Source organism: Heteronotia binoei, chromosome 5 (assembly GCF_032191835.1).
Source record: "Heteronotia binoei isolate CCM8104 ecotype False Entrance Well chromosome 5, APGP_CSIRO_Hbin_v1, whole genome shotgun sequence".
NCBI lineage: Eukaryota > Metazoa > Chordata > Lepidosauria > Squamata > Gekkonidae > Heteronotia > Heteronotia binoei.
Window position 1 is genome coordinate 42,122,765 of NC_083227.1, and position 25,713 is coordinate 42,148,477.

At 45.2% G+C, this 25,713-nt stretch overlaps 1 protein-coding gene across 1 annotated transcript; it reads right to left on the minus strand.

The window, feature by feature from the left end:
* Positions 1-231: 231 nt before the first annotated feature.
* Positions 232-23,211, minus strand: LOC132571996 (kyphoscoliosis peptidase-like). Its single transcript, XM_060238789.1, has 11 exons — positions 23,145-23,211; positions 21,312-21,374; positions 20,076-20,150; positions 16,574-16,630; positions 14,044-14,118; positions 9,064-9,146; positions 8,502-8,610; positions 6,829-6,946; positions 5,991-6,179; positions 2,481-2,671; positions 232-1,232 (listed from the first exon to the last, which is right to left on the minus strand). Exons 1-11 carry the CDS (start codon positions 23,209-23,211, stop codon positions 328-330), a joined length of 1,932 nt encoding a protein of 643 aa, XP_060094772.1. The 3' UTR covers positions 232-327.
* Positions 23,212-25,713: the final 2,502 nt, after the last annotated feature.

The following is a 25,713-nucleotide window of genomic DNA, read 5'->3' on the forward strand; positions in this document are numbered from 1 at the left end:
ATTAGATCTCAGAAGCTAAACAGGGTTGGTTCTGGGTAGTATTTGGCTGGGAGACCTCCAAGGAATACTGGGGTGTGACACAGAGACAAAAACCAGCTATTGAAAATCAAGTCACTGCCATCAATCTGTGTGGCAATGTGGAATTCTGTCTCTTCGTCTCACTACGTGATTGAATGTTAGGATCTGGAATATGTGCACAATGAGACAGAAATTATGAGTATGTTTTATTGACAGGGCAACTGAGGGCTGGATTGATGGTCCATAAAGCACAAGTCAAAAATCTTGACTGGAGAGCCTGTCCACCCAATGGCTTCTCTATGATCTGTGCTAATGAATCTCCACTTTGTACTCCAACAAATACCAGAGGGAATTGCCACCATCTTTAGATATGGTGACAACCACCTTTTCCCCACCTGAGGTGTTACAGGCTCCCTCCCAGAAACCACCTCCACTCAGAGTCAAGGGATGACTCTTTCCACCACATTCAGCTTTTGCTTGCGATATTCCTGGCAGCCTGAGTTTAAACTGCACCTGGCAGTTGGCTGGCAGGACACCTGCAAGAGGGGCCAATAACTCATAGTTGTCCTCCCAGTTCATAAATCTCTGTGGGAAAACTGGCCACGTCACATTCTTATTTGGGCAGGAGAGGAGGTAGCTGAGGGCACAGTGGTGGTCATCTGAATCGGATGTCTGATTGGCCCAGATGAGAAGAGCAAAGTGTCCTGCATGGGGAAGGTGGATCTTTAGCTCAGCCTGGTTTCCCTGACAGGTTTTCCAGACGTGACGCCTCATCATGTCCTCAGGTATTCTGCTGTTATCGGACTTGAGTGTGGCAAAGAAATGCAGATCTTTAGTCTGAGTGAAAGTGACAACACAGCGACCATCATCTGTGTGGATAGTTGGACCAGAAGGCAAGGCCTTCAGGATCCCCGCCTGCTCTGACAGCCAACTGGGTCCCACCGGCTGGATGAGGTCTTTGGGCAAACAAATGCTCTTGTCCACAGAGCTGCACTTCAGTGAGTATTCTAACACTTGACTGTAACTCTCTTTTGTGTCTTTGAAGAGTTTTGAGTAGATCTTCAAAGAGTGAGTCCCTGTCTGCTGGGGATACACTTCAAGCTTCATTCCATTACTCTGGAGTGTCATTAAACAATTCTTCTCTGCCTCGTTCAATTTAAACAAGAACAATGTTGGAGAACGACTTTCAACGAAAATTATTGCTTTGCCATTTTCTGTGAAACAAAAAAAAGTAAAAAATATTTCAAGAAGATGATGAAGAAGAAAAGTTGGATTTATACCCTGCCCTTCGCTCAGAATAGCTTACAATCTCCTTCCCTTCCTCTACCCGCAACAGACACCCTGTGAGGTAGGTGGGGCTGAGAGAGTTCTGAGAGAACTGCTCCTGAGAGAATAGCTCTGAGAGAATTTGTGACTGCACCAAACAGACTTTCTTGGTGGCATGAGAGATATTATCTCGAATGGAGGCTCTCAAAGTGGACCTGGACAGTTCTGGTGTCCTACATTTGTGTGCACATATGTTATTTCTGACAAAAAATGTTACATAAGTAGTTTCTGAACATTCCCACATATTGAAAATCCCACTGAATTAACTTGAAGAAAGATGTTCTTCAGGTGGCCCAATTTAACAGTCCTCCCTATTTTCCTCCAGCAGACATCAGAGGGCATGAACACAGTAGGAGTTCCTCCATCCTCAGTAGGCAGCTGGCAACCCTAGCTGGCAAGCACCCTAATTCTCCTCTTCTCCCTCTGGCCCTCCTCCTTCCAGTAGCAGGAACTAAAGCCCACCATGTCCTTATCAGTTGCCTCCCTTCCCCCTTTTAACTCAAGCAAGGGCCTGGCTTTCTGCTTACCCACGAGGCTTTGGTGTGATCTTCCCTGAAGATTCAAGAAGACCTCTGTCTGAAACTACCACCTTGGATAGGACCTAGCCCAACCAGGAATAGAGACAGCTGGTATCCACCCTGATGCCAGCAGACCTATCTCCCCTTCCATCCCCTGGCTACTGTCAAGAGCCATTTTGTTTTGGCATCATCTGGCTCCAGGCCCTGCCTGCTGTCATCCAGCTGGACACTGGGCAGGGGTTTAAGAGCTGCCACCATCTGCTCTTCTTCATCCAACATGGAGTGCCAGGCAAGTACTTAAGAGACCAACCCTATATGAAGAGCCCTGGTGTTGGCATCAGTCTTCCCCTCCCACAGCCAGGGCTTTTTTTGAGCAGGAATGCACTGGAATGCAGTTCCAGCTGGCTTGGCTTCAGGGGGTGTGGCCTAATGTGCAAATGAGTTCCTGCTGGGCTTTTTATACAAAGAAAGACCTGCCCACAGCAGCCATCAGTTGGGGGTAGTGTGACACCAGCAACCCCCTATGCTGCCCCTTAAACAATGTGGATGTGCTTCATCAATGCAGTTGCGTTAATACAAAGAAAGAGGGGATGACAAAATGCTTATTGCTGTCTTTACCTGTTTGAATGACTGCCGTTGCTGGAGTTGCTGCAACCAGCCCCTCTGCATAAAATTCAGATCGGAACCGTATATTGCATTCAAACTGCTGCAGAGTCAGGCGTGGTTCCAGTAACTGCCATTCATGGTCTTCCGGGAAGTGATCAGTAACAAAGAGAGCGGGATGGGTCAGGAAGTAAAAGTCATTGTATCTGAAACAAGAATAAAGCAATCTCAAGCAGAAAGTGCAAATCAATCCCATCTTTACACAGTCTTCTTCCAAGGAGCTTAGGGTGAGGTTCACATGTCCTAGGTTTGCCAATCTCCAGGCGGTGGCTGGCGAGCTCCAGGATTACAACTGATCTCCAGGCAACAGAGATCAGTTCACCTGGAGAAAATAGCTGTTTGGGAAGGTGAACTCCGTGGCGTTATACCACATTGAAGTCCCTCCCCAAACCCTGCCTTCCTCAGGCTCCACCTCCAAAATCTCTAGCTAATTCCCAACTGGGAGCTGGCAACCCTACATGTCTCCCCTCTTCCATTTTACCTCCACAGCAACACTGTGAGATCATTATGTTTATGCTAAAGAACAGTGACTGGTCGGAGGCTGCCCAACAAGCTTCCTGGTTCTAACGGGGATTTGAATGTGGGTCTCCCAGGCTTTAGTCTGACACCAAGCCAACTGTGCTCCACTGAAACATCACAGAGCATCACAGCATTTAGGAAGCAAGCTCTGGAGATGAGCAGACAAAACTTCCTACAGATCAATGTCAAGAAATCCTTGCTGCAAAAAAGCTTATCCTTGGGCCAGTTCTTCACAATGCTTCGCTTTGAGGCTGTTAGTAAATCTGCAATCAGCAAGTGATCCATGTCTCATTCCTAGCTCTTAAGCCTGGGAGTATAGAACTCAGAAATAAATGAATGGGATAGTAAAATCATCTGCAGTCAATGAAACTATAAATATGAAAGGCAGCAGAGATGTTAAATAGATGCTATGAGAATCGCTATATTGTATTGAATTTCAGAGATTAATTATGTTTTTATCCTACCTTCCCTCCAAGCAGCTCAGACCAACATAGCCCTCCCTTTTTCCATTTTATCATCATGACAACCATGTGAAGTGCGTTAAGGCTAAGGGCCATATTACATATTACGATTTTGAATGCACTGTGTCTGGGTTGCCCCAGCCTGACTTTGACTCAAGACAGTCCTCTGTGAGCTGCAAGAGAATTTGTTTCCCAAGTGTATGGGGCCAAAATTCAGATTGTAACTGTAGAGCAGGGAGTGAAGGCACTTCATCCTTCTGTCTTATGCCGTGGGCTGTTTCAGGTCAGGAAAATAGCAAAGGAGAGACGACTGAAGTCCCTTCCCCTACCCACCATGCAGTCCCAATATGAATTGGGACCCCATGTGTTTCAGCAACAAGTTCCTTTATAGTTGCTGTGCGACTGTCAGAGTCGTCATGACGACAGAGACACGCTCCATTTAAAATCATAGCATGCAGTTTGGTCCATAGAGAATTTCACTGGCCTAAGATCATCCAATGAGCTATCTGGCCAAGTGGGGATTTGAATCCAGGTCTCCCCAATCCAAGTTCAGCACTTGGCTAACCATTAAAGGTAAAGGTAGTCCTCTGTGCAAGCACCAAGTTGTTACCGACCCATGGGGTGACATCCCATCATGCCACTTTCTTGGTCAACTTTTTACAGGGTGGTTTGCCATTGCCTTCCCCAGTCATCTACAGTTTCCTCCCAGCAAGCTGGGTACTCATTTTACCGATCTTGGAAGGATGGAAGGCTGAGTCAACCTTGATCTGGCTACATGAACCCAGCTTCTGCCAGGATTGAACTCAGGTTGTGAGCAGAGCTTGCACTGCAGTACTGCATCTTACCACTCTGTGCCACAGGGCTCTCTTGGCTAGCCATTACATGCTGGCAAAAGCATGGCATTGAGATTGTTGAGGCCCAATGACTTTTCTGTTGGGTACTTTTCATGTCAAGATGGAAATGTTTGTCCAAATTCTTTTTCTACTTTTTAATATTTTCATTCAAATTGTATTTAAAGGCTATTCTTTTAAAGGTACCACTCGCTGGAAAGTTCCCCTGTAGAAGCACCACTGAAACAAAGAACTTGGTAGTACTCTGCTACAGCTCCTGGCCATTTCAATAGGGAATCCACAATAGCTTCTGGAAGACTTAGTCCTACTTGCTTTCAAAACAGAAATGTCTCCGTAGGACAAATGTAAAGGTCCCTTGTCCCTGAATTGGTCAGTGACATTCTACCATATTTTACCTTTTGCTGAATGAACTCCCCAAACAGCACCATCTCTGAAAAATGACTGCAGTGGCTCCATGCAAGTTGCATTTCAGTGTGCATGTGCTTGTGTGAGACAGGGGCCACCCTCTCTTGCAATGCTCCAGCCTCTAGGATCGCCAAAGCTATACCAACATTGCCCATGTAGGCTGATGACCAGGGCTGGCCCTGCCACTAGGCAAACTAGGCAATTGCCTAGGGTGCCAGCCTTCTGAGGGTACCAAATTGGGCACCCCCATGTGACTTGGTGATGTTATCAGTCAGGATGTGTGTGTGTGTGTGTGTGTGTGTGCCAGAAGTTAGCCTTGCCTAGGGAGCTGGACTTCAATGCAGTATAATACCATGGAATCCAGCCAGTTTGGTGTAGTGGTTAAGTGTGTGGATTCTTATCTGGGAAAACCTGGGTTTGACTCCCCACTCCTCCACTTGCAGCTGTTGGAATCGCCTTGGGTTAGCCATGGCTTTCACAAAAGTTCTCCTTGAATGGGCAGCTTCTGGGAGAGCTCTCTCAGCCCCACTCACCTCACAGGGTGTAGGGAAAGAAGATATAGGAGATTGTAACTCATGGGTCTGAGTCTCTGATTTAGAGAGAAGGGTGGGGTATAAATCTGCAGTCGTCTTCTTTTTCTTCTGCCAGCCCTGCTTATGATCCAGTCCTGTGTGTTGGTTGTGACATCTATGCCACTTATTAGAAAACAGTGCAAAGCAGAGACCTTCTGGTTGGATTCTGGTACTATTTATTCTAACTGGTAGCATTTAGTTGTGTTTTTAAATGACTGATTGTTTTGGAAGGGAGATCCAGGGTTGGTCTGCAGTTTTATTCAAATTATGAGTTTTATATCTGAAGATGCATGTGTATGCACATGAAAGCTCATATCTTGAATAAAACTTTGTTGGTCTTAAGGGCGTCACTAGAGTCTAACTTTATTCTGGGGTTTTTTGGAAGCCACTTTAAGCGCTACAATATAAATAAGAAAGACAAATGGATGACTATCAGAGCCCAAGTAGTCCTCAGTGTCTCCCATACCCCCACTTACAGCTGGATTTCTCCTGGATCTGTTCAGAAAGATCAGTCGTGCTGCTTATGGGGGTCACCAACTTTGTTCCCAGTAAAGAAAGAAATGGCAAACCGGCTGGAGGTGACTGCCTCCAGCCCTCCACATTGCAGCCTACACTGTGGCAGGTCTTCCTACCGCATCCCAATGTACTGGGCCTTACCTGAAAGTGAACTTGGTACAAGAGTCATCCACAGTCCCACTTCCCCAGGTGCTGTCCAAAAGGTGCCACTTTCCGTGGAGGAAAACAGCATTCCAAGCATGATCAGTGTCCCCCTGAAAAACGTGTCCTGGTTTATATCCATGCCCTTTGGAGTAGCCAGACAATTCCCTGCATTGGATCCCTGCAATACTGAAGGGGGGGCAGAAATGATATTCAGCAACATGACACTAGAAGCCCTCCCACTGTCACCCTCCCCCCAAGCACCAAGAACACAGAGCATCACTGCCCCAGACAGAAAGTTCTGACAATATGATGTGGCTAATAGCCACTGATGGACCTCTCCTCCATATGTTTATCCAATCCCCTCTTGAAGCTGTCTATGCTTGTAGTTGCCACCACCTCCTGTGGCAATGAATCCCATGTGTTAATCACTCTTCTTTTTATCCATTCTAACTCAACTGCTCAGCAATTTCATTGAGTGCTCACAAGTTCTTGTATTGTGAGAAAGGGAGAAAAGTACTTCTTTCTCTACCTTCTCCATCCCATGCAAAATCTTATAAACCTCTATCATGTCACCCCACAGTCATAGTTTCTCCAAGCTAAAGACCCCCAAGCACTTTAACCTTTCTTTATAGGAAAAGTGTTCCAGCCCTTAGACACAGGCTTCTGTTTTCTTTGGTTAAGCAGAAAGCATTCCCAGCGCTCCATATTGGCCACCAATTACAACTGAATGTGTCCTAGAAAATATGAGTGACACCCCCCCCCCCCCAATTGGCACAGTAATGGTAGATTGACAAGAGATATTTCTAGTTTTATTTAGTACTGCAAATTACGGTACCTGCACATTTGTCTAAAGAGCCCAGCATAGCCAGCACAAACACTCTTTCCTGACCGAAGGACATCTGCTGGTTTACAAGAGCTGTTAGTTTTGTCATGATAGCCTTTCACATCATATTCTGGAGGCATAAAAACAATTGTAATATATCAGCCTTGAGAGACTCATAAGATGCAGCCTGCAACATCCCCATATGGGTTCAGTGAATCTGAATGGTTAATCAGTGCACACCTGCTAAGGGGAAAAAGTCATTTTTTAAAAATCAAAACCACCCCGAGGGGATTCCATGCTTAATGGAAAGTATCTGGTCTTTGATTAAGGCTGTGCTTTGGAAGGCAATGGGCAACATGATAAATTATTGTCGTTATTTAGTGAAGTCAATAGTTCTTTTCACTGAACAGCCTCAAAGTACTACTTGCATTAAGAAGCCTTCTGTTAAGTTGAATCTGTTATCTGATCATAAAATGATTGCTTTCTGCACTTCCTATATATTTAGTGCTAAGATTAGACTAGAAGAGGGGGTCCCTAAGCATGATAAGCCTGTGGAGTTTTGAGAAGAGGTAGTGGATGGCTGTCACCTCAAAATGGCTGCCATAGTGGCAGGGTAGAGTTGCCAATCCCCAGATTGGGGCAGGAGATCCCCCTGCTTGGAGGCCTTCCCCCCTGCTTCAGGGTTAATAGAAAGCGGGGGGGGGATGTCCACTCAGCATGGGTATCTGGCGCTCTGGAGTTTTGGGGTTTTTTTAAAAAAAAAGAAGCACCAAATTTTCAGCATAGCATATGGTGACTCTCCTCAACCCCCCCCCCCCCCCAAAGTTTCAAAAAGATTGGACCAGGGGGACCAATTCTATGAGCCTCAAAAGAAGGTGCTCCCATCCTCCATTATTTCCATTGAAAGGAATGTATTTAAAAGGAGCATGGTCCCTTTAAATGTGCTGGCCAGAACTCCCTTCAGCATTTGATCATGCTTGTCACAACCTTGCTCCTGGCTCCACCCCTAAAGTCTTCTTGCTCCACCCTCAAAGTCCCCAGATATTTCCTGAGTCAGACTTGGCAACCCAAGAGCAGGACCAGTCACAAATTGCTGCCATGGCAGAGGGTAATCACAAAGGGTCGACAACCTCCACGAGTCCTAGAGATCTCCCAGAATCCGTTATATTTCCAAACTATATTTCCTTGGAGGAAATGGCTGCTTGGAGAGTAGACTATGGCATTGTACCTCTTCTGAGATCCTTCCCTTCCCAAGTCCTCCTCTCCCTAGGCTCCATCCCCAAACCTTTAGGAATTTCCCAACCAGGGGCAGGTAGCCCTAGGGTAGCATTACTCCTGAACCAAGCATTCTTCTATGATGGGACAACTATTTCTGAATGGGAATTCTCTGCAGACCCTTGTGATAATTCCTGGGATCTTCTAAAAATGTCCTGCTCTTATAGGACTCATATGCTTTTGACAGCTGCATGATAGGCAGAAGGAGAACAAATTGAACATGCACACACCATCCTTCAAGCATGAACATAATATGATAGCAGAAAAGTTTTAGCTGTTGAACCTCTTCATGAAGGCTATAACAAAAATGGTAGAATCCATGACATGGATTCAACCTTCTTCCAAGAAGCCTCCAAACTTTGCTCAGTGGCATGGTAGGACAGGAGTGGGAGATCCATCCCCATAACTACCTATATGACAGCAAATCCATATCCAAATGGCTCGGAGTTTCTCCAGGTCACTCTGAGCTTCTTGCAGCAGGACACTCACTAGGTCTTTCACGCTGCTAGTGACATTCACCTGGTTCGTAAGGAGAAAATATGGTGAAAACATAAAGGAAGACTATCTTCTACTAGCATCCTTCCTTATTCCTATCTTCTTTTATTTGTTAAGAACTTGATCCTCAGGAACTGTTCAACTTGGTCCAAATGTACCAGATTTACCTTTTTTACTTAGGACTTAACTAAACCTGATAGCAGGGGATCTGTGAACAGCAGTTTTCCCTGACCCCAGTTTATTTCTTGAATAGCTAATCAGAGCAGCAAGAGAAATGATGTTAACCCAAAATAATATAGTGTGCAATAAAGAAACTTTTGTGCCAGGATTCATGAGAGTTCCATTGTGTCTCTTGATATGGACAGATTTAGAAAGCATCTGTCAAGAATGTATCCTTGAGTAGTATCATCAAAAACAAAGTCATATGGAACATCTTAAGATCCCAGCCATACAGCATGACAGTAAAGTAAGGCTTACCTTTGATGCATACGCATCCAACTTCTTAAACTGTTGCAAGTCTATTGGCATTGACTTTAGACTGGTTTTATCCCATGGGTAAGCTGGAAGTAAACATGGAAAGTAGTTCAAACAAAGTTAGAACAGTGGTTGTCTCAATTAGGTTGCTTCCTTATGGTTCTCGGGTGCCAACTTGGTCTCGAAACCTTAGTTTGGTTAAAGGTTTAGAACATGTAGTGGAGGCCAAGATTGCCAAGGAGTTGGCTGAGGGCAGGGTTTGGGGTCCATTTTCTAGTCCTCCAGTGGTTAACCTTAGAGTTTCCCCTTTGGGGGTGGTACCTAAGAAGGCTCCTGGTGAATTTCATTTGATTCACCACCTTTCTTATCCCAAGGGTTCTTCTGTTAATGATGGGATTCCCGAGGAGCTTTGTTCTGTTAGGTATACTACCTTTGATCAGGCCATGGGCATCGTTCAACACTGTGGTCAGGGGGCTGAGCTGGCAAAATGCAATATCAAATCTGCATTTTGCCTTCTCCCTGTCCATCCGGATGATTTTGAGCTTTTGGGTTTTTCTTTTGTGGGGCAATTTTACATGGACAGGGCTTTGCCAGTTTGGTGTAGTGGTTAAGTGTGCAGACTCTTATCTGGGAGAACCGGGTTTGATTCCCCACTCCTCCACTTGCACCTGCTAGCATGGCCTTGGGTCAGCCATAGCTCTGGCAGAGGTTGTCCTTGAAAGGGCAGCTGCTGTGAGAGCCCTCTCCAGCCCCACCCACCTCACAGGGTGTCTGTTGTGGGGGAGGAAGGTAAAGGAGATTGTGAGCCGCTCTGAGACTCTTCGGAGTGGAGGGCGGGATATAAATCCAATATCATCATCTTCTTCTTCTTCTATGGACTGCTCTGTATCATGTGCTGCTTTTGTGTGTTTCAGCACATTCCTGGAATGGGCTGTGTGTGAGAAAGTGGGTTTGCAGGATGTTGTCCATTACTTGGATGACTATGTTTGTGGGTCCTGCGGGTACTGGACGTTGCGCTCAGTTGTTGTCCGGTTTTATTGAGCTGGCCACTGAGTTGGGTGTGCCATTAGCCGAGGAGAAAACGGAAGGCCTGGCCCAATGCCTTGTGTTTTTGGGTATTGAGTTGGACACCCTAGCGCAATCCTCCAGGATTCCTGGTCAGAAGCTGGAGGATTTAAGGGGTAAGATTAAGCCTTTCCTCCTCAAGAAGAAGGTTACGCTTCTTGAGCTTCAGCAGTTAGTGGGGCACCTTAATTTTGCTTGCAAAGTGGTTGCTCCTGGAAGGGCCTTTCTGTACAGGTTTTGTGATGCTATCGTGGGCCTGTGCTTGCCCCAGCATAGGACTAGGGTTACTAGCAGCATGAGGGAGGACCTGCAGGTGTGGCAGAGGTTTTTGGAATCCTTTAATGGGGTTTCTTTTTGGAGGGAGGACATGAGACTGGAGGCGGAGCTTCAGGTCATGTCCAATGCTGCTGGGTCTTTAGGTTTCGGGGTCTACTTCCATGGACAGTGGTGCATGGAGGTGTGGCCAGATTCACGGGTGCAGGCTGGTGTGTGCAGAGATCTCACTTTTTAAGAATTTTTTCCCATTTTAGTTGCGGTTTGGTTGTGGGGGACCAACATGGTTGATCGCACCGTACATTTTTGGTGTGATAACATGGCGGGTGGTTCATGTTATTCCCTTTCATCCAAATCGCAACAGGTTATGAGGTTGGTGAGGGTGTTCACTCTGCGTTGTCTGCGGCTTAACATTTTGTTTTTGGCCAAGCATGTTCCTGGGGTGAATAACAGGGTGGCTGACGCTCTCTCTCGTAAGCAGATGGAGAGGTTTCGTCAGCTGGCCCCAGAGGCCGATCAAGACGCAGCACCAATGCCCCAGGAGCTATGGCTGATTGGAGAGCCGAGGCATGCAGAGCGATAGGCCTAGCCATTGCGCCTAGCACCAGGAAGTCTTACGAACGTGCAGTGTGGCAGTTTGAAGGCTTTAGGGCCGAGGTAGGGTATCGCATTATTTGGCCCCTCCCAGTGGAGCAGTTGCTCCATTACTGTGTTTCCTTAAAAGGTAAGGGATTGGCCGTGCAATCAATTAGAGGACACCTGTCCGCGCTTGCTTTTGCTAGCAAGGCGTTAGGGTATAAGGAGGAAACAGCAGATTTTTGTATTCGAAAGTTGCTGGAAGGGTGGTCCAGAGAGGTCAGGCCTAGTCCTGACACCAGGAACCCTATGTCTCCTGAGATTCTTAGGGGTTTGAAGGGGGTTTGGAGTGCAGTTTGTGCATCTCACTTTGAGGCTGTTTTGTTTCATGCAGCCTCTTTGGTGGCCTTTTGGGGGCGCTTAGGATCAGTGAGTTAGTGGCAAGCTCCAGGAATGATGTTTCCAGCAGGGCTTTGTTGCTTAGGGATGTTAGGTTATCGAGGGGTAAGGCGGCTCTTACTGTCCGGCGTTCCAAGTCAGACCAACAGGGCATTGGGACTGTAGTGGAGTTGGGTCCATGTTCAGAGGTGGAGCCTTGCCCGGTTTCCTCATTGGCTGATTACTTGGCTGTGTGGGGAGGCTGCGAAGGGTTGTTGTTTTGTCATTCTGGAGGCAGCCCTCTGACAAAACATCAGTTTTGGGCGGTGACGTCTAGGGCCTTAGCTCTGTTGGGGGTGTCTGGAGTGAGGTTTAGTACCCACTCCTTTATAATTGGGGCGGCCTCTACTTCCGCGGCCTTGGGATATTCTTCTTCGTCCATCCAGCGCCTTGGCCGTTGGTGGTCTCAGGCTTATAAGTGTTATATTTGCCCTTTGCTCCACTCTTAGCTTTGTTATTGGGAGCTGGGTAGTTTAAGATTTGGGTTTTATAACTTGTCTGTTTCTCTTTTTAGATGCTGTTGTTCCTGGCCGGAGGAGCCAAGTTCTCATCTGTGGGCACAGTTATGTGTTTTGGGTGGCACATCAAGCTCGGAAAACTTCTGTTGGCTCTCAGCTGGGGCTCAGCCAATATGTTACTATTGAATGGCGGGGGCGCCAGGGTCTTCAGTGGCCTGGTTTGCTTCCACTTTTATTTCATGGGAGTGTGGTCCCGCCTCCTCAGGTTTTAATTATTCACCTGGGGGGGGGGGAATGATCTCGGGTGATTAAAGGCAAGGCTTTGATCTTGCAAGCTCGAGATGATTTCAAGTACATTAGGAAGAGATGGCCCGGTACCATCATAGTCTGGTTAGCCATGATTCTGCGCTTGGTGTGGCGCAGTGCTTGGAATCCAGCTGGGATAGAGAGGGCTCGTTATAGAGCAAATAAGGAGATTTGTAAGGCATTGGAGGGTGGTTTGGGCCACTATTTGCCCCATCCAGATATTTCTACGGAATATCCTGATCTCTACAGAGGGGATGGGGTGCATCTCTTGGAAAAGGGTAATATGCTTTTCCTGAGGGATCTTCGGCAAGGGCTGGTGTTGGCTTTGGGTTTATCGGTGGGTGCTAAGCCCTAAGTAGAGACTTGGCCTTAGTTGTTTTACTGGGTTTATGGTACCATGCGGCCTGGGGAGGACCGGTTAGCCTCCCCCTTTTGGGGAGTTAGGGGTCTGGCAGGATCAACCTTTGGATATTGGTGACCCTAGGTGTGTAAATGCAGACTGTCCTGGAGACTCGGTCGGATGGGTGTCTTTTGCTGAGACGCGCGTCTGGTGACTGGGCCCTCCGGTGCGGGCCTCCCTGCTTGGCCTGCCTGACGGAAGCTGTGGCACACAGCTCCGACTAGGGGGCCGGGTCTCTCGCCCGTGAAAAAGGCAGGGGAGCGGTCCGTGGAGACCCCTGGCCCTGACCTGGCCCCAGTTCTGGTTGCCCTTGCCATTGCTATGTTTATTTAATAAAGAGGCCCATAATTTTACCAACTCACTTGTGTCCGCCTCTTTATTCCGACTTGGGGGGCAATTGAATCTCCGTCAGCCTGCCGCTTTGCAGCTAGGCTGGCGGGGATCGTTTGCCTCCCTGGAGGGAGAGCGGACGGGGAAGTGCGCTTTAGGCGCGTCTTTTGGGGGCGGGGCTTTAGCCTGACTTTGGAAGCCTTCATCCCCTCACGTTCAGTCCCTCAACGATCGCTGGCCCTCCCGTCCTCCCTGTTTGTTATGTAGGCATTTTCTGGTTGCCTCTTTGAGTGAGGGGCCGGGTAGAAATTTTTTACTCCCCAGCAGTTTGGCTTATGTCTGGGGTGTGTTTTTTGTCTACCCTGCATAGCATATCAGTGGATTGTGGAATTGGCTTTGGGAAGGTGCCTTATTATAGGTTGGTCACTTTTGAGGGCAGGTTTTACTGGGTTTATGGTACCATGCTGCCTGGGGAGGACCGGTTAGCCTCCCCCTTTTGGGGAGTTAGGGGTCTGGCAGGATCAACCTTTGGGTATTGGTGACCCGAGGTGTGTGAATGCAGACTGTCCTGGAGACTCGGTTGGATGGGTGCCTTTTGCTGAGATGCACATCTGGTGACTGGGCCCTCTGGTGCGGGCCTCCCTGCTGGGCCTGCCTGACAGGAACTGTGGCACACAGCTCTGGCTAGGCGGCCGGGTCTCTTGCCCATGAAAAAGGCAGGGGAGCGGTCTGTGGAGACCCCTGGCCCTGACCTGGCCGCAGTTTTAGTTGCCCTTGCTGTTGCTATGTTTATTTAATAAAATGGCCCATAGTTTTACCAACTCACTTGTGTCTGCCTCTTTATTCCGACATGGGGGTCAACTCATTGTTGCAGGTGAGTCACAATATACATTCTGTTTGGTGAAACATAAACTGGAGGTTTATTTTGAGGAGAGAAACAGGTTATAGTGCAAAAGAAAGGCACTGTACAAGTCTCATCCTCAGCAGATCTTAACAGATGAGAAGAGGCAAATATGGAAACAAAGTCTCTCGACTAGAAGCAAATTCAGATCATTAGATGTACAAGGAAGTGTTAGAATAAAATTTTCAAGTTGTATACTTTTGTGACTTAAAGCTCACTCTTTCAGTGTTACTTACCATACAAATTTTGTCTACCATATAAGTCTGGTTCATCTGGCAAAGATGACCTTTCTTCCTCATAATCTTGAAATTCTACAGAATTGTCATATGCAAAACAGAACATAAGGGTTTGAAGCAAAGAGAAAAATCATAAGGAAATGAACAGAAACAATGTAGACTTTTCAGTTTAGAAAAGAGATGACTAAGGTGGGGCGTGACAGAGGTTTATAAAATTATGCCTGAGAGAGTTGGCAGAGAATTTTTCTCGCTTCCACAAAATACTAGAATTCAAGGGCATCCTATGAAACTGATGGGCAGCAGGTTCAAGATGGACAAAATACTTCTTTACACTTTTGATGCATTCACACTACACAGTATAATTTGTTTTACATCGGATTTTACTGTGTAAGAATAGCAAAAATCCGGATGAAAAACACATTATTTAGTGTAGTGTGAACGAACCAAGAGAGTGATTACAATGTGAAATTTGCTGCCAGGGGATGTAGTGATAGCCACAGGAATAAACAGCTTTAAAAGGGGATTAGATAGTTTCATGGCAAATAAGTCTATCTGTGGCCATGTGACTAAGGGTAACCGCTTGATTCAGAGGCACTAAACTTCTGCATCCCAGAGCCAGGAGGCAACATCACAGGGCAGTCTTGGCCTCTATGCCCTATTGTTGGCTGTCCAGAGGAACTGGTTGGCCACTGGGTGAGGCAAGATGCTGGACCAGATGGACTGTTGATCTGGTCTAGCAGGGCTCTTCTTATGTTCTTATTTCTTTTCTACGGGATCAGTCAGATCCAAAGAAAAACTGCTCAGTAGTCATGTAAGGAAACAGTTCATTATTTATTAAGGGTGTAATATGTGTTTGTACCTGTATACCATAACACACAAAGCAGCTTATAATTATGTCACTTATTACCCATATTTTTACAAAGAGCAATAAAATCAACTTCAAAACAGCTAAAATCACAATAAACATATTGTACCAAAACAAGGATAAAAGTAGTAATCAATTATGCTTTTGCACTAGGACAATTATGCGCTTTCTTTTTCTTCATCTAGCTACCCATGGAATTAAAATGATGCTACCGAATGGTACTAAATGCAGGTGCTAAAGTAGCCCTAAATATCCAGAAACACCCATTCCTGCAGGAAGTTCCATTCAGCAAATTAAATTAGGACATCTATACAACATTATGCTTATGTTGAGCTCCACTCATTGATTTCTTAGGAGTTTCTCTTTAAACTAGAACAATTTTTTTTAAATATGGTTCAAAGTGGAAACTGACTAAAGGTGGCTGTGGGTGGATAATTCATCTGACTGCTCTACCCATGGCCACCACTGGGGGTGCTGTATTCCCTTCCCCCTTTAGCCTTTTAAAGCGCCCCCCCCTCCACTGAGCTGCACTGTAGCATTCTAGCATAACTTGGTCAGGAAAGGGAGGGAGGAAAAGGGAGTTTCCAGGCAACAGGACAATCCCACCAAAATCGCCTTACATCTTTACTTTTGTTCAGGGGCAGTGGAGAAAAGGGGGAGGGGCAGCAGCAAGCAGAACAAGAATAGGGGCAGAAGACACTGATTCCACCAGCTCCCACCTCACTTCCAAATGCTCTCGCGAGTTAACCCTGTGTAAATGCAACCAAAGAAAACACTACAGAACAAAAAGATGTTGAACAGGATTTCTGAAAGCAAATACTCACACATCTAAGCATGTCTGAGAAGGTATTTCCGTTCCATCAAAATTGCTAGTTTTCCCATGCAAATTAAGACTGGAGAATATTCTGTGAAGTCCCAGTTCTAACTGCCTGCTAAACACCTTAAGACTAATCTCTTTATTTTTGGCCTCTCTTACTTATGATCTCCTTCCTATGCTTTCCAAGCTGGTATTTTATATATCAGCATTCATTAGTTCGCACTACATACCCTGGTCAGGCTCACAGATAATGACTGGCTGCTGCTTGTCATAGTGCATCTGTCCTGTTTCATCAACAAAAAAGAACATCTCAGAAATCTGAAGGCAAAAGGATTTGAAATCATTAAACCCTCTGGCACAAGGCAGAATCCACCATCTCCAGTGTTTCCATCAGCTGGAGCTGGGAGACCAGGACTGAAATGTTGCCACTCTGCCATCATATGGCCTTACATTAATCTAACGGCCTATTTGGTTGGTCCTTTTAAAAAAAACGTTATTGTGTGAGCTGAGAATGGATTTTTTTAAATTTTGGACCAGCCCCTAACATTCATTTGTAAAACACCATCATTCACAAAGCTATTGTAAGAGGGAACATCATAATGATTGCTAAGTATGCTACTGATTGAGTAAGTAGTACTTTGCTTTATAAACAAATTGATTTATAAATCCCACTCAGGGTTCAGCTCGGAGCATGCTACAAAAGCTTATGCCAAAATAAATCTGGTACTGTTTACAATACCACAAACACTTGTCAGAGATGCTGTTGGCTGATCCTGGATCCTGGACTAGATAGCCTGTATGACCCCTTCTCACTCCAAGATTCTATGGTTCTATGAATTGGTATTTACCATGCAAATCTTGGCCTTGCAGTAATGATGGTCCTTGGTCCCCATCATCTTGAAATCCTGCAAAATTGTTATAATAGTTGACATGAGATCAGCAGAGAGGAGAAAACAAGGTGGCAGACAAAATAAAAAATAATATAACAATCAGCAGAAGTCAGAGAAAGCTGCCGTCCACTGAGTCATTCCTTGGTCCTTCAAGGCTGGTACTGTCTGCTCTGATTAACAGCAGCTTTCCATTGATAGCAGAGCTGCTCATATCACTTTACTGTAGATTCTCTGATGGGGAAGAAGAAGAAGAATTGCAGATTTATACCCCGCCCTTCTCTCTGAATCAGAGACTCAGAGCAGTTTACAATCTCCTATATCTTCTCCCCCCACAACAGACACCCTTTGAGGTGGGTGCGGCTGAGAGGGCTCTCACAGCAGCTGCCATTTCAAGGACAGCCTCTGCCAGAGCTATGGCTAACCCAAGGCCATTCCAGCAGGTGCAAGTGGAAGAGTGGGAAATCAAATCCGGTTCTCCCAGGTAAGAGTCCACGCACTTAACCACCACATCAAACTGGCTCTCTGGAATCGGTCATTATATATTTACAGATTGGTTCCGCCCATATCTCCACTGTCTTCTGTGATTACAAATACAGAGCTTAAGCCAGATATAGTCAAAATGTGAGGAACTCTTAATACAGGAAATTTTAAAAAATAATTTCAAATATATACTGGATAGTGATTCACTTGTAGTGTAAAAAGTAAAAGAATCTAAAAAATAGGTGGGGAAAGAAGATATCTCAGAAAACTGGAGGTTCACATTTTGAAAAGGTTCAATAATCATAGCAAATCAATCACTGAGGGAAAATGCAATTATGATGGTTAACCTGTGGTGTTTTTATTGTACACATTGCAATGGATTGCCAGCTCCAGGAGATCTAGAGGGCGGGGGTTTGGAAAGAGGAAGGACTTCAATGGGGTATAATGCTATAGCGTGCACCTTTGAAAGAAGCCATTTTCTCCAGGGGAACTGATCTCTGTTGCCTGGAGATCTGTTGTAATTGTGGAAGATGGCCAGCGACCACCTGGAGGTTGGCAACCCTACTACTAACTAGGAATATTCCTAACCTTTCAACTCAAAAAGAGGACATTCTCATCAGGTTTTTTTTAAGAGCCCAAAGGAGGATGGGGAAAAAAGAAAAAAAGAGGACATCTGATAACCCTTCTTTACATGATTTGGGGTTGGAGCAGGCAGGTTGCCAAAGAATTCTGCAGTGGCCCCCACTGGGCAACGTAACGCACAGACTCACAGATTCTATGATGCCACCAGATGGCAGCATAAATTCTGTCCTTCCCCAACCTTATAGCCAGGGAAGTAGAAGACTCGCTGAGCTCAGCGGCTTGAGAACTAGGGTGGACGTAGCTCTGGGCAACCAGTGTCTCTACAGCAATGTCACAGGCAGTGTTTGGGTAGGTCAGGTCAAAATGAAATGTGCACTCAGTCATGTGTATTTTTTTGCTGACATTTCTGTTTGTTATTTGCATCCACAAGTGAAGCCAGTCTTGAATGGAAGACCACTGTGGCAGCAGAGCTTCTGAGCCTATTCAGTTTCTCTACCACAAAAATGCCCTTCCAAAATGCTTTTTCCCCTACAAGGGAAACAAGAATGGTGCATTTTCTCACAGTACAGTGGAAAGGGTTGGGGTTTTTTTGGGGGGGGGTCAAGGGGGGGATCTTATAGCAGAAAAATTGCCAAAGGACAAAAGTGTGTAGAAGTCCACCCACATCCCATTCTGATTACAAGCTTGACGGCTACTTTAAATACTAATGTAGAAACAGCAAGAAAACAACAGATAAAAATAAGTGTTAAAGTATTTTTTTAAATCAATCTGTAAAAGCAGTGTGAGAGCCCCCCTTTGTGTAGTAGCTACAGTGTGTCAGGTTTGAACTAGGGAGACATGGGTTCAAACCAAATGGAATTCAGAAAAGGTGGCACAGAAATGGCTAAACAGAAATAAACAGTTTGGGTCTTCCAGGACCAGATTAACAATTAGGCCAACTATGGGCCCCCATGCCTTTAGGAGCCCCGGGCCAGCTTTCTCCCCCCCCCCCCCGCCCCCCGCTTGCAGCCCTCCCAGCCTGCACATGCATCCAGTAACTGGGCCACTCTTTGCCCAACTTGCCTGGTGCAGCTGCTGCTGATGTCACCACCAAATTTGCCCCCCTCTGCCTCTCCCCTGCAGCTTTGTCACAGGGGCTTTTGAGAAGGTGCCTGCAGGCTGCAGCGGGAGCCGTGGGCAGCAAGGCAGGTGCTCCAACTCTGAGATAATTTATAAGGGGGCCCCTGAGATTTCTACTGCCTGGGGGCCTCCAGAGGGTTTAATTCAGCACTGGGGTCTTCCTTACCGTACTAGTGAAACCTGGCTTCTCAACAGAAATATTTCAGATAAATTAAATTGCTCTCTGACTTTATGGTAGCTCTCTTTTGCCTACATCAATTGTCACATGGAGGGGAGGCCATACCTTTGTTCTCTTGCCCTCTGAGGTGGGGAAATACCCGGATTCCTGCATCAGCCCCAGAAAAGAAAAAATAATTGGTGAAGATTTATCTGAAGACTCTGCATGCATCTATAGGCTCAAACACACAACTAGGAGTTATGCAGAACTCTAATGAAATACAACACTTGTCCAGTGACAGTTTAAAGACTAACAGAACTGGATGTGCATGCAAGTGAATGCTGGACTAGGATCTGTGAGATAAATGCTGGGTGGCCTTGGGAAAGTCAGCACGCATTGTATTGTTTATTTATTTATTTATAGTATGGTAAAGGGGGTGCAATTCTAGCTCGCCTCCTTCTGTTGCACCCTGGATAATGCTAAAGAGTTAGAACTTCTGGCTGGCCAGACAATCAAAGTTTCTCCTGACTACACTACACATGTGGAAACAGTCAACATATTACAGATAATATATGGATAAAATTAAAGACAGAAAAAGAATGTTATAAGTTGTTTGGGTTCCCACTGGAGGGGGGGAAAGCAGAGTATAAATATCTAAATAAATTTATTGAAAGTGATGCACTGTAGCTAGATTGCATCTGCACAGGAATGTGCCTCTAGATCAGGTCTATGAATCTAATAAAGTTTGTTGGTCAGCAAGTGACTTGCCCTGGAAAGGCTGTATTAGGAAGCATGTCTGTATAATGGGAAGTGTGGACAGAGAATCAAGGAGAGAGAAAGGAGGAACCATTTCCTTTGCCCATGAGAGATTTCCCCCCCCCCTCCCATTCATTTAGGGAAGCATCTGGCCAGGCTAACTTTAAGTACAGCTACTTCGCAAGCAGAGCATCAAAGTTCATATTTGCCCAGACCCCTTACAGACATGCAAGATCATGGAGATGGAAAAACACTACTCTTGTGAACCCAATATATATACCCAATGCATATACAATTACCAATATAGTAACTCCACTTCTGTTAATATAAGGGAAAGATCATGGTCTAAAAAAACCAGGAACCCACCTTTGTTGAAGGAACGTTCTTTTTCTATCTCGGATGTGGTTTGTCTGGGGTGTATTGCTACAGCAATATGATTTCCTGTAAAGGACAACAACAACAAAATGAATAAATAAAGTAAGCAGAACTGATAGAGAAAATGAACTATCAAAACAGTATAAATGCGACAAAAAGGCAGAAAATATTAAATCTGTTATGTCTTTTTCTTCGGGGATCAAAAGCAGGGGGATAACTTTCTGCCATTTTCTGTTTCTTTGTTAAAGCTGCTTAGAAGGACAATTTGTATTAGGGAAAACACAAGAGGGGAAAAGTTTCCTCCTCCTGCAACTAGGAAGGAACTGAGGCTATTTCCCCCATCCCCCTACAATTGATTTTTATATTAAAGTCAGGCAATCTGATCACATATATTTCATGCAGGCATGTCATTAGCCCCTTCATTACAAAGAGCGAAAAAACCAAAGTGTGGGGAAAAACAGCTACGTGCAAAATGGTGCTGAAGAAAAAACAGTGCGGGGAAATATTGATGCTAAAAAAAAATATCAAAAGTGCAAAACATGTGGAGCAGGAGAGTTGAACACATTTGTTATGAGGGCTGGATCTGACATAAATGAGACCTTGTTGGGCTGGGGCATGTGTGTCATAAAATGTAATGTCAGGTAACAGAGATATAAACTTTACAAAGGACACAGACAAACACAAATTTTTAAAAAACTTTAAATAAAACATGCATAAAAACATGCACTCTTGCAATACTTTGTTTATTTAACAGCCTCTGGTAACTGACATCTCTTGCTCTGAATTATTGCATCAAAATCTGGAGACAATGTCTGTGCTGTAGTAATCTTGAGTATGCTGTTCAGGTGTGCATCTGTAAGTTGCAAACCTACTTTTGATTTACTGACATTCATCACAGAAAACTCATGGTCAATGCTTTGAGCCTGAGACTCAAGGGAAAACATGAAGTGGCTGGGCATTGCAAGCTTTTGTACGTAAGTTGCTTCATGTGTTGATCAGCCAATGGAGAAAACGGGCTTTCCTCTGTAGCTCCTATTTGTTTGAGCAAGCCTGGCAGTGCAAACTGTGATGCAGAAGGAAGCAAGAGAGAAGGAAGCAGATTACAGTGAGTTGCTCGTGGGCCTGATAGGTGCCCTCTGGGGCCTGATTTGGCCCTTGGGCTGTATGTTTGACACCCCTGATAGAGCCCTAATTCTACATTCTACATTATATTATATCACTGCATACCTTGGTCGGGTTCAGAGACCACGGCTGACTGCTGCCCATAATAGCGTGTTTCACCTGTCACAACTGTTTCAAGAAAGAAAAGATATCTCAGGAAATCAAAAGCAAAGAGGATTTAAAACCACACAGACAGAAAAGAACATGAGCTATCACATCAACCCTTTGACCAGAGGCAAAATAAAGGCCAATTAATGTGTCCCCCCACCCCCGTCCTGCTGTGTCCTTTTGTTCAGATGTATTCTGGGAGTTTCCTGCTGGGAACTTAATTCCCAGGCACACACAGGCAACATTCTGATCAGGACCATTGAGTGTCAGGAGAAGGAGCTTCAGCTTCCTCCCACACTATGCACACTGAGGAAACTTGTTTCACAGAACATATAAGTTTCCCCAGTGAGGCATACAGCAGCTCCCGAGGAACATTTCAGGCCAGAAAAACAGCATGGGTGGAAAGGTTGATGTGTCATTGCCTTACAGTCCTGATTTGAACTGAGTTCCCAGCACAGAACTCAAGGCACACATCTGACCCAAAGACCTTGGGGTGGCTACATACCTCAGATTTGTAACATGTCTCTCAGCCTGCAAACACCCTTGTCTTTTGAAAACTAGCATTTCCCATGGGTTACAGAACTGGGTTTGGAAAACGCAGAGTGAAAACTCACCATCTCCCACGTAGCCTCACTGTAGGGTTGCCAGCACCCCACCCCCCCGGCCATCAGTGAGGGATGGTGGGCTAGGGCTGATAACTCCAGGTTGGGAAATTCCTGGAGATTTGGGAATGGATCCTGGGGATGACAGGGACCTCAGTGGAATACAAGGCCATAGAGTCCATTTTCCAAAGCATCCATTTTCTTCAGGGGAACTGATCTCTGTAGTCTGGAGATGAACTGTAATTCCAGGGGAACCCCAGGTTGCACCGGGATGCTGGCATCTCTACCTCATTGTGTAGCCTTGGATGCTTTCTATGCCTCTATTAGCCCATCTGAAACTTCCACCACAAGGCTATTCTGAAAAGCATCATAATGACTGGAAGGAAAAGGAAAGGTCCCCTGTGCAAGCACCAGTCGTTTCCGACTCTGGGGTTACATTGCTTTCACAACATTTTCACGGCAGACTTTTTACCGACCTTGGAAGGATGGAAGGCTGAGTCAACCTCGAGCCGGCTACCTGAAAACCCAGCTTTCACCGGGGATCAAACTCAGGTCGTGAGCAGAGCTTAGGACTGCAGTACTGCATCTTTAACACTCTGCACCACAGGGCTCTTCAATGACTGGAAGGTATATGGCAAATTCTGTGGTAAGTAATAGCTGATTTGCAAGCAAACCGGTTTCTGTTGGGATATTTTCAAGTTGTTTATACTTTCAGTCATTATAGAGTTAACTATTGTAGTTAGTAAATAAGAAATTACCTAACTAACCTGTAACCAATTAAATTAGTTAGCCTGAGAAAACTGTGGGTGTTGCTTATTAAGATGAAGTTATCTGTAATCTTTCTATTGGCTGTCAATAGAATAATTAGAAGAAATGCTTTGATCTTGCATATAATTTCAGATAACAGTAGTTCACTGAAGGATTTGGCTCAAGGCATATGGCAATATATATATTTTGAGAGGCTTTTCCCACCCTGGTTATACCATCTTTAACAAAGGACCTTTAATAAGATACTGCTGCAGAAGAGAGTAGACACTGGGGAATAAAGGATATGGGCCACTAAATATACATACTTGTAACATAGAAGGGTTATCGCTAGTGGGAAAATGGTGAAAACAGCACAGACTCCCATACTGAGGTGGCTATGTCAAATCTGAACATTTTACAGTTCAGGAAACAAATCACTCACTTGTGGATCGGGGCTGTCTGACGGTTGCTTGCACCTGCTCCTCTTCTACTTGAGCTGTTGAAAACATGAGCTACTGTTACTCAGTTCCTATTTGAAGCATAGGGCTAAGACCACAATGATTTCTAATAAGTCATCTAAATTAGCTGGAAACGTCTTAGGAGCCTCAGAGCTGAACTCCTTCTTGGATTGCCTGAACTATCTGCCCATCCACTATAAGCATTGCATTAGGGGCCTGTGAGGAGTACATGAGTTTTTATGATCCTTCTATGCGTACGAAGTTCCTACTCTGGCCAGTGTGTGGATCAGCCCATAGTATGTGTGGTTTCAGATGCCTGTCATTTTCTTCTTTGGGTCTTCCTGTGCAATTCTTTGTTTCCTATCTGCTGATCACAGCCCAAGCACCTACTCCTGAGGTAGCATTTTTATTGTGATGTCATATTTTCTGGGTTCTTAAAGTACAAAATTTCACATGGGAAAAAGTTACGTTTTCCCTAGAGTGCCCATTCTTTTCTATCATCACCACTGTGTGGCACAGAGCTATGTAACCTAGTTTCTGTGGAACAGAAAGAAATGGGCCAGTTTCAAAATGGAAATTTGGACATGGTGTGACTTTTGCAGTTTCTTCACACACATTAGGCAATAAAGAGCTCAAACACAGTTTGCAACACTCTTACAATGCTCAGTCATATAACACACATCCACAACCTTGAATTTTGCAGCAAATTTCTAATGCAGGGACACAAAAACCAAACGCAATAAATCTAAAATGTTTTTGAAGAGTTACTAGATTCATAGTTTGGTAACTCACTCAAAAGACCACTCTACTTTAAACAGCCAGGCAGGGGAGATTGCCTTAATTTGAAAAGTTGCTCAAAAAGGTGGCCTCAAGTCACAGGATAGGCTGAGCCCTCAGGAAAAATGCTCAACTGTCATTCCAACTGCCACCCAACATGAACATTCTACCTTCTCAGCCCCATCCCTAATGCAAGTTAGCTCACTCTGTGTCTTTCCCCTTGTAATACCAAAACGTCAAGGCCAAGACAGGCTGAACAACCAGAAGCAGCAAAGAGAATTAAAGTAGGAAAAAGAAATTCCTCTTTTATATTTATACTGACCACATGATGCATGGCAGTAAGGGGGAAAAAACCAGGTGTGTGACATACTGGCTAGAGTGCCAGACAACGGCCCAAAATGGCCACAGGCAATAAAGCTTCATGAGTAACCTTGGCCAAGTCTTGTCTCAGCCCACCTGAGACAGCCCCTGGGGTTGTTAGGAAGATAAAATGGAGGATGAGAGAATCAGACAGACTGCTGTGAAGTCCTTGGGGGAAGGGAAGAATCAGCATGTAGTTTTAATAAATTTCGTCTTCACTTACCAAGAGTATCGGACTTTCCTTTGCTCTCCCCACTGTCTGCAAAGCCTACAAAGATATAGCTGTTATTATAACTATTAATATTACTATTTTTACTATTATAGTCCATTTTTCTCTCTGAAAGTCAAGGAGGATTACAACATATGAAACAAAATTCAGTAAGACTGTAGCTGTTGATTGATTCATTTGCAGGGGGGTTCCTTCAGAAAGCTTTGCTCAGATGAGCGAAGCTGTCAGTGGAGTATGGAAGGAGAAGTGGTCCTGCAGGAATGGAGGTCTAAAGCCATTCAAGGGTTTGTCACTTGTAGCTGATAGTCGGAACTTTTAATTGAACCCAGTAACAGGTAGAAGTGAGAGATTTCCAGCAGCAGCCAGGCTGTGCTGTTCTATACCAACGGGAGTTTCTGAGTTGTTCTTAATGGCAGACCCATGTAGAGTACATTATAATAATCTAGCATTGAGGTAACCATCACATGGATCCCCATGGCCAGTTCAGGCATCAAGGTAGGGCCAAAGAGAAGCCGAAAGGGTGCCTTTTTAGCAGCTGCATTAGTTTCTTCCTCCAGCAGTAAAGCTGAATCCCAGGGTTACAAGGTTCCCAACACCACTCTGATGACTGGGGGGGATTGTCATTGGGCAATGTCACTTCCAGGGAAAACCCAGAAATAATGCGAGTCCACTGTAGGAATCACTGGAAACTCCGTGGTATTACTGCTCCATGTTCCTACACCCCATCTCCAGACTCCCATCTGTTGCTAGGAAGTGGCTGGCAAATCTACCGGATTCACTATAGCCACTAGGCTCTTAACCAAATCAGTGCATTTCAACTGAACCTTCTCAAAAGAGGGAACTGTAGAGTTGCCACCTGTGGCTTGAGAAATTCTGGAGATTCTGAGGAGATGCCCAGGGAGGCAAAGTTTGGGGAGTGGGGAGAGCCCAGCAGGCTGTCATGCCATAGAATCCACACTCTGAAGTTTCCAGTTATTACCTCCCTGGGAACTGATCTCTGTAGTCTAGAGATCCATTGTAATTCTAGGAAAACTCCAGGTCCCACACACAAGACTTTTTTTTTTAACAATACAGCTATACAACTACATAAGTTTTATGACAGTGTCACTGTCCTGGCTGCTCACAAAGAATCCTAGGAATCATAGTTCAGTGAGAACTCTGGCAGAGATTCCTAGTCCTTAGTTTGG